Source organism: Suricata suricatta, chromosome 15 (genome assembly GCF_006229205.1).
Source record: "Suricata suricatta isolate VVHF042 chromosome 15, meerkat_22Aug2017_6uvM2_HiC, whole genome shotgun sequence".
Classification (NCBI taxonomy): domain Eukaryota; kingdom Metazoa; phylum Chordata; class Mammalia; order Carnivora; family Herpestidae; genus Suricata; species Suricata suricatta.
This window is the reverse complement of record NC_043714.1, coordinates 49,539,251-49,548,814: the sequence shown is the minus strand read 5'-3', so window position 1 is coordinate 49,548,814 and position 9,564 is coordinate 49,539,251. Positions and strand designations below refer to the sequence as shown.

Sequence of the window (9,564 nt, the reverse complement as noted above, 5' to 3'; positions counted from 1 at the left end):
AGCCTATTTGGAGTGTGAAGGGATTAAGAGATTCTTGTTTTCCTTGGATGAGGATTGAGTAAAGAGTAAGACCTATGTTAGTTTCCATATACTTTACTGTTTAGTTGGGTGGGGAGAGGTGTATTTTCCAACATTTGGAAAAATTCAACTAAGTCTCAGGTCTGAAGTTTATTAAACTTTTCTGGTTCCATCTTAATATGAAAGTTGACTAGTTACCGAAAAAAATAAAAAGAAAGAAAAGCACAAGGAGTAATCAAGATGAGAGATTTGGTAGGAAAATAAAATCTGATAAGAGAAGTGAAGTTGCTTTCTGATGTTTAAAACTTTTTCGTTCTTACCATATTCCTTCCCTATTTTGAGATGCTGTCCTCCCCTCTCATTTGCTTTAAATAGGAAAGAAGTCCCTTTAAACACCTGCTTTTGTATTCCCAGTAAATGTGTTCAAGTTTTAATTTCAGTTATTTTGAGAATGACTTCAAATATGCATCACTTGAATATACAGGAAACGAAGCCAACATTTAAAAAAATTTTTTTATTATGTTTTTATTTATTATTGAGGTAGAAACAGAGCATGAGCAGGGGAGGGGACACAGAATCCAAAGCAGGCTCCAGGCTCTGAGCTGTCAGCACAGAGTCCGATATGGGGCTCGAACCCACGAACTGCAAGATCATGACCTGAGCCAAAGTCGGACACTTAATCAACTGAGCCACCCAGGTGCCCCAAGCCAACATTTTTATAGTTCCTTATTGTTAGATTGCATGATTTTACACAAACATCAGTGTTTCTTCAGATTTTTTTGTGTGTGGGTGGGCCAGACATACTTAAACATCCTAATATTAGAGTGTATCTACCAACATATTTCCCAATTTGAGTTTTGGATATTTATTTTTTAAAATTTATTTCTATATTAGTGAGCATGAATGGGGGAGGGGCAGAGAGAGAGAGAGAGAATCCCAAGCAGATGCCATGCGGTCAGGACAGAGCTTGACATGGGGTTTGATCTCAGGAACCCATAGTTGATGACCTGAGTCTAAAGAGTCTGATACTTAACTGACTGAGCCACTCAGGCACCCCAAGGTTTTGGGTATTTTCTTTTTTGTAATGAACTATTGTAACACTTTAAAATGAGTCAGGAGAAAAAAATACTTTTGATAGCATATGTATCCTCTAAAGTTAAAAGAGAAGACACTTTTGGCATACAAGATAAAACTCTATAGATATCTGAAAAACAACATAAAATTTCCATGAACCCTACCTAATTAAAATTTGACTAAAGTTACAAACAAGGCTAGAATTTTATGACCCTTGTGGTGTCTGCCTCAATGGTCATGATAAACCACCTTTAGTGCACTCCATAAATTGAACATCTTCATTTTACTTAAAGGGCCCTGCACCTTTCCAGCAATATCTGTTGAATATGTTGTGATACACAAGACAGCAATATTTGGGGTGGGCTAATTTAACTCTAGGGAGAGATACAATTTTATGTGGTACCTTTCATCTGTTCTGTTTGTTCTCATTTTAAATGTGATGTTCCAAACAGTCATCTGATATAGTTTGGTCTGGTATTTTCCCCTCCTATCTGATGGTGAAAGGGGGGGGGGAGGGGCTGAGCAAAGAGAGGATGTAATTTCTCCTACTTCTAAGGTCAAAATTACATTTAGATCAGTTTTCCTAAATCCTGGTTCCTAATGTTTAAGTAGATGACTTCTCATGTAAGTAACCAACAAATGATTGTGTTCTGTTTCTTTAGCTGCATGGCCTAAGGAAAAGTAAAGCCACATGGAGTGCCTGGATGGCTCAGTTGGTTAAGTGTCCAATTTCCAGCTCAGGTCATGATCTCATGGTTCTTGAGTTCGAGCCCCATATCGGGCTCTCTGCTGACAGCTCAGAGTTTGAAGCCTACTTCCGATTCTGTGTTTCCCTCTCTTTGCCCCTCGCCTGCTGGTGTGCTCACTCACGCGTGCTCTTTCTCTCTCTCTCTTTCAAAAGTAAATAAACGTTAAAAAAATAAAAATGAAAAAAGGAAGGGTAAAGCCATTATATTGAGTACAGGTATTAGTCTTAGGATAATGTCTTTCATTTGAATAGTGCAAATATATAAAGACTAATTAAATGATTACATCTATGTATGTATCTATATATCTACTACAAATGGAGTATCCTAGTATCTTGTTTGTTCTTCCTTTCATCTTCCATCTTGGACTGTCCTATTTGGTAAAATTTTACTCTCATGAGAGCTCACATTTCTTTGATCACTAATTACACTGTAGATACTGTGCTGAAATCTTTTCCTTTATCAAGCTTCTGAAATGTCTCAAAAACTCTGAGATAGGACTGATATTAACCTCTTTTTATAGATGATGATACTGAGGCAGAGTTTTGCCAACTTGCCCACAGTCACATAATGGCAAATGAGCCAAGATTCTAACCTCAGATCTGGTAACCACTGTACTATTTGAAAGGTCATGATATTCTCAACATAGTTCTTGTTTCCTGCCTTTGGCTCCTGTTCTAAGTCTCTTGTTCTGCACTTGACATAGTTGAATTTCATCCTGTGCTAATTCTCCTAACTAATAAAGGCAATCTTAATGTAAACCCATTACAATGGGTTCTACACAGATTTACTCCCTGGGTCTTCTTTTAATGTGGTAGTACTGGTTTTCTCTGTCACCACTCAAATAGTTCAGTCGTAAGTATGAAAACTTGAGTCCTAAAACCTCTGAGTCTGTCTTTTATTTATTTATTTAGGTTGAAATATCATGAAGCTTCTAATGAGCTATGTGTAACTAGGCCATACTACAAAAAATGTATTTTAAATTTTAGGTCATAGTTTCCATTAGTCTAGACTAATTCCTAGTCTAATAGGATTATTGCAATAGTATATATTTAAAAATGCATGATCTTGGTAACATAGGGAATAAACACTTCAGTTAGGAATACTAAGCCATTGCAAGTTTTGAGAAGGAATGTTAAACAGGCATATTTGAAGTTGTTAGAGAAGCCTAAAAATATTTAAACAATTTTTAAAAACTTCATATTCAGTTACGCAGTTTAGTACTTTCCATGTGAAAACTTAGTAAATTCTAATTTTGAATGTCTTTTGGAACAACCTCTGCCTTGAATTTCTGCTAAAATTTTAGCACATACCCAGCGGAGAAATTCTAGAGTCTCCCAGGGGCCAGCTTGATGGGCTTTAATACAGCGGCGATCCAAAGGAGAGATCCCCCTGGTGGGTGTCACCATCTGCATTCTGAATGGAGATGCTGGTGGTTTGACAATAAAGGGCAGGTGAAGAGTTAGCAGTCAGATTGTCATGGTGCGCTAAGACAGCTGTCCCCGACTGCCCTGATGATCAAGAAATAACTTAAAAAGTTTTATTTGTGTGTGTCGGAGGTCCTCTTTACCTCACTGATTTCCTCCCTTTCTCCAGTAATTAATTACAACATATAGAACTACAGTCTCACAGTTGGGTTTAACAGAGGCTGATTTTTCTGTGCTTTTCGTTTAAGGTTTTAATTCTCTTGATCATCATGGCCATTCTGAGACACTCAGTTAAAAGATGGTTCTTGTCATCTGACTTTTGGTGAGAAGATAAACCATACTCCCTCTCCTGGTGTGCCAAAGCCCCGAGAGAGCTGGGATACCAAAGGTAGAAGGGAGGACTTATGCGTCTTCGGTTTCTCTCAGTTTTTCATCTCTTCCATCCAGTTTGTCATTGTATTGATTCATTGTAACTCCCTTGCCCATAAACATTACCTCTTAGTGTTGAGCCTCTTGGTGATTTTCCAGACCTCCATTTTCTTCCTTCTTTCAGGAAACTTAATTTCCTGAAAGTATTCATTCCCTGCTCACTTTGTATATATGAAGAAGTAATCACCTTATTATCTCATTGCCGGCCTCTGTATCTTTGCTTTTAGTAAACCAAGATCCTGAAATTCAGGAACATTACTTTCTCATCTGAGCCTCTAGCTCCCTATCATGATGTCGGGCTTCTGGTACTTTTTCTTTTTCTCTTTTCTTTTCTTTTCTTTCTTTCTTTCTTTATTTTTTGAGAGAGAAGGGGGCATGTGGGCGCAGGCAGTGCAGAGGGAAAGGGAGAAAGAATCTTAAACAGCCTCCTTGAAAGCACAGAGCTGGACTGCTGAGTTTGATCCCACCACCATGAGATCATGACCTGAGCTGAAATCAAGAATCTGACACCCAACTGATTGAGCCACCTGTGCCCCTGTGCACTTCTTTCTGTTGAAATCAGGGAACAAACCAGGTGCCATCTTGGTCATGTTGCTCTCATGCTCCAGAATCTATCAAGACCTCTTGCTACTAGACCAAGCCCTAATCTTGAGCCTAACTTCATTTTTATTAATTTTAATTAGGACTTAAAGACTTGAAATCACACAAAGCACAAGTAACTTATAGCTTCCTTTTTTGAAACAGTAAGTGAAATTCCCCACTTATAGCAACTTACACTCAAGTAACCATCTTCCACTTCTAATCTCCAGCTCATTCAAGCCACTTTTCGTTGGGCTTATCATGTGCCATGTGAGTTTTCTGTTGTGTGGTTATGAATGGAGTCACACTTGTCTAGACTCTACTCTTTGTCTCTCTAAGATCTGATCAGCTGAGGTTCCAACTTCTGTGGTATATATTACCTGCCATACCTTAATGCACATATTCTCTATTATAATTGTTTTCAGGTGTTGGACTATTCTAATAAGATTTGCAGTCCTTCCCAGCACCCGTGGCTTTTCTTTCTATATTATAGATATTTACAGGGCATGTGCAAGCAATCTCATACTAAGCATTCAAATGAGTTTTTAAATATAAAGGAATTGAGTTTTTAAATGGCACTTGTGTTCGTTCACTTGGCAAGCATTAAAACTCCACCATGTGTCCAGCACTGTGTTCGAAACAAAGAATTTACAGACTGAAAGAAAAACTGTAATGGCAGAACAGAAATGGATCTGTCTTTTCTGCTTCTAATGTACACAGCGTGTGCTTTTGGTATCTATCATGCTATGTCACAATGCTCTGTGAGTGCCTCATGCCCCGCTTTGGCTTTTGCACCTCTAGGATGGGGAATGGGTATTATAATTTTATATTCTCAGGGTCTGGTACAATACCTGGCATGTGCTCCACTTTTGGAGAATATTTGGAATGAACTGTTGAACTGAACTACAGTACAATTTGAAAAATGTGATAACGGAGCCTGTGTGGATACTGAGGAGGGACAGGAGAGGGCTACCTATCCTATTTTTGTTTCTTGGCCAGAGTAAGTTCCCCTTGCCGAATGATAGCCCCATCAGATTCTATTTGGACACAGTTTCACTTGGACAGTATTTTTACTTAAACCAATATTGGCAGTGCTCACTTGGATTACATTTTTGAGGAGGCACTGTAATTTAGAAGCATGTTAGTTGGCTGAACTAGGGTCTTATTTCTGAACGAGGATTTAAAGTGTGGATTTTTATAGAGACCCATGTTTAGCAAACTCTGGTATCTGTTTTCCTAAGCCGTATAGAGTTTTCTAAAGTTGATCATTCCACTGAATGATCTCATTGGTATTTTAAAACTCATTTATTTATAAAATTGACATAAGAATTTTCCTGAACTGTTAATATAATGCTATTTCTGGAAAGCAGGCCTGTTTTACCATGCAGGTAAATATGAGGATTTCTGTACCTTCTGCACCTATTTTGAATTTTTATCAATAATGAGAATGTTTTACTTTTATATAAATGAATTAATAAGGTTGATGTGAGTCCCACTTATTTAAGGATCACAGGCTGAAAAAATTCCTGGGAGAATGGATACAGGCTGAAGGGGAAACCTGGAACCATAAGGCCTATGAATAGTGGTTTTCTCCAAAGCAGAAGAGTTAGTTCTGGGAGAAGTGGCTGAACGGGACAGGGGTTGTGGATGGAACTGGAAACTGATGAAAAAGAGTTTCATGTTAAGAAGCAGATTGACAGGGTAGGTGGTTGAGACAGTTGCTTTGAAAAGCTTTTGGTTCTAAGGTGTTCGATGCCATGTGCTGTGTCAGTTTAGGCTGCTGAGGGTGTGTGGGCTGCCTGCATTGGTTTTATGTTGCTGCAGAGTCCCCGAGACCCAGGACGGTTAGCGGAGCTTCAGATGGTGTTAGGCCTTGATGCCAGCCCAAGCTTCCCTTTAAGTGCCTGGTCAAATTTCAAGATTCCCCCACTAATGATTTGAATGAAGGAAAAATACCATTAAACATATGGAAACAAAGGATACTGATAAGAGATGGTCAAACAACTGTGTATTTTGAAGGCTAAGGTGGTTCAACATTATCATATAAAGGGTGTAAGTTCATGCAAATAACTCTGAAAAGAAATTGGGGATGGAATAATAGTCCTTCATTCATTCTTGCCTGTTAAAATCAACATGATTTATTTCAGAATGTTAATATAGTGTTATTTTCTGTAAATTTAAGCAGGTTACCGTGTTAATTAAAATAACTTTTTCTGTTTTACCTTTAATACATAAACACATTATAATTATAAAAGGTTCATATGATTCAGGGCTCCTGGGTGGCTTAGTTGGTTGAGCATCTGACTCTTGATTTCAGCTCAGGTCATGATCCCAGAGTTATGAGATCCAACCCCCAAGGAGCCTGCTTAAGATCTTCTCCCTCTCCCTATCCCTCAGATAAAAAAAAATTTAGAAAATTAAAGATTCAGAGGATTTGGAAATATATAGTTTTAAACATATTTCAAAATTCCACCACCCCTTTCCCAAGTTCTCTAAGGTCATTCAAACACACACACGTGTGCCCCTTCTTATTGCATTGTGCTCCATGTATCCTACAGCTGGTCCTGTTACTCAGTGATAGGTCTTAGAGCTTTTTCTCAGTCATTGCATATAATTCACCTCGTGTGTTTTCATGGTTGTAGTAGTTTACACTTTGAATCCATCAGATATTTATTCTACTTAAATTTGAGGACAAATAATCAAGATTTCCTTTAAGTAGCATTTATGCCTGGAGAAGTCCTAAGGGACTTTACAGAGAATGATAGGTGTTTCAGAAATTCCACATTTGGTGAACTGGTATTAGAATCATGGAATGAAATGAGGAAAGGGAGCTACAAGTAACAGTAAAGGTCAGCAGAGGACCTTATACAATTATTTCCAAATGTTTATTCCTGTAACTTTTAGGCCAAAAAGTTTATTGGCGTATTCATGTTTTAAAGAAAACTCAGTCAGACCTTGTAGATAACAGCTGATTTATGAAGTACATAGTTCTCTTTTCTCTTCTTAATATAAATGCTTTGTTCTCTTCACCCTTTAGTTCTGTTTTATCCTCTTGAATGTTTATCATTTTTTGAAAAATAATTCAGCTAATAGGAAGGGCTGCTTTTTTTGAGAAAGCAAGACAATCAATTTGTGGACACCATGTATTTTGGTCATGATGAAGAGGCAACTGACCAGCTATAGACCACAGTTTTATTAAAATATAGGTCACAGCATTTAAGATTACAAATGCATATTTTATGGGGTGATGAACTCTTCTTTACCCACTAACCTCCACAAAAGAGCAAGAGTATAATTTGACTAGGGACTTCTAACCCACACATAGTTAGTTTTCCAGTTGTAAGTTTGAATCATTTTAGAAACTTAGCTGCTTCATGGTGGTCATTTAATAAATGAAGACTGTTAGACCCAAGATTGAAAGGTGGAAATTGCTATTTACTTTTTATGGGTCTGGAAACTGTCATTATTTAAAATGTAGTTTTTTTCAACAAAAATATTTTTTAGTCTTTAAATTCTGTTTCTCGCTTTATTTTTTAAATTTTCAAAATTTTAATATTTGATGATGTCCTGTTTGGGTTCTATATTCTATTTCATTATCTCTTGTAGCAGCTATGCATTTTGTAGCTTTTCTGATTTATTAAAGGACCAAATACAGTAGTGGCATTCCGAGGCTTGTTAAATGAATAAAAGTAATGCCATGGAGTTTTCCTAGAGGTTGTCAATTGCTGTCAATTAAATCTCTTACATGTAATGCACTATACAATCTGTTGAAAACTTGAGCTTTCAATTACCCAGTCTTCCAGCTTTCTTTTCTTTCCTCTACTGGAAGAGTAGAGTATCTTTATGTTCACCTGTGTAAGCCAATTATCTCCAGTCCAGATGTTACTGGTCTACCAGGGAATCAGACCTAGAATACTAGTCTATAAACTAGTTCTTTTTACACTTTGTTGTAATGTGTGTAGTTTAGTGGAAAAAATAAACGTTTCCAATTTGTTGCTTCTATGTGCAGACTGCCTATTATGAGCCAGTTGATTTGCATATACTATTACAAATCTCTACAATAATAGTCTTGTAAAGTCAGTTATGTCCCTGTTTTATACAGAAGAAAATAGACACTCAGAGCTCTGTAGTTATTTGCCCAGAGTCAGAGAGCTGCTAAGAGGAGATTTAGGATTCAAACCCAGAAATAGCAGACTTAAAAGCACTTCTTTTTAACAAACTGTTCCTAGTGACATTCTGTTAGCACGTTATAGAGAAAAGAATACAGATTTAGGAGGCAATCATTTTGGGGGCCTTTCAGAACCAATTCAGCCACTATTAGCTGTGTGACTCTCTCTTCATCTCAAGTTCCTTTTTTGCAAACTAGGGATACTACTGCTCACCTAATAGGATTATTATAAAGATTAAATGGAAATGCATGTAAACTCTGGCACATTTTCTGTTTTCAGACTACCCCTCCAAGTTAAGACACCTTCTGCTGAAAGTAAATGTCAGCATGGACTAGGATTAAAGAGAACTTTAATGTACTATCCCCAAAACAGAAGATACTGATTAGAGTATTCCCATTGTGTTTTTCATTGTAGGTCTTTTGAAGAGCAGAGCAGATTTCAATCCCAGCAGCAATGTAATTTGTAGTGGGCGTGTTTTCTTTTTCTTTTTAATCCTTTGTTTTAATCTCATTTTGAGTTGCAAAATTTTCTGAAGGGTCTTATGCTGCCTAGGGCCCTAGGCTGGAATTTTCTCTTAGCCTATTGATGTGGTGAGCTGTTGGAAGAGGTGGGAGTGATTTAGAATGAGATGGCATTAGGAAACAAATGAGTTGAACACATATTTTTCTGACCACTAGAATTTCGATTGAGCTAACCGGTAAATTTGTGAGTTTTATGTGCAAAACAAGTAAATGTCTTTGACTGAAAGTGTCTTTTTCTCTTTAAAATTGTTTTTTAGGATGCAGAATAGAAAACTGTGATTCTTGCTTTAGCAAAGACTTTTGTACCAAGTGCAAAGTCGGCTTTTATTTGCATAGAGGCCGTTGCTTTGATGAATGTCCAGATGGTTTTGCACCATTAGATGAAACCATGGAATGTGTGGGTGAGTAGTTTTTCATGTAACTTTCAAATGTCAACTTTTATTTTAACACCTGTTCCTTGAAAAAATTATGCATGCTGGATATATTCAACTAAAAACAAATTGGTTCTCTTGTTAATGAGAACTGAAAATTTAAGTTTTTTGCTGCCTTGCTGAATTTTTTTAGGCATCATGACATTGGTAGAGTCATATTAAATCTTATT

At 37.1% G+C, this 9,564-nt stretch overlaps 1 protein-coding gene across 1 annotated transcript in view; it reads left to right on the top strand.

Annotated features, from left to right (window-relative positions):
- The window catches only part of RSPO2 (R-spondin 2), a 141,895-nt gene that overhangs the window by 79,830 nt on the left and 52,501 nt on the right, over nt 1-9,564 (top strand). Inside the window, exon 3 of the mRNA XM_029924006.1 lies at nt 9,221-9,364. Coding sequence (XP_029779866.1) covers nt 9,221-9,364 — 144 coding nt within the window. The remainder of the gene's footprint in view (nt 1-9,220; nt 9,365-9,564) is intronic.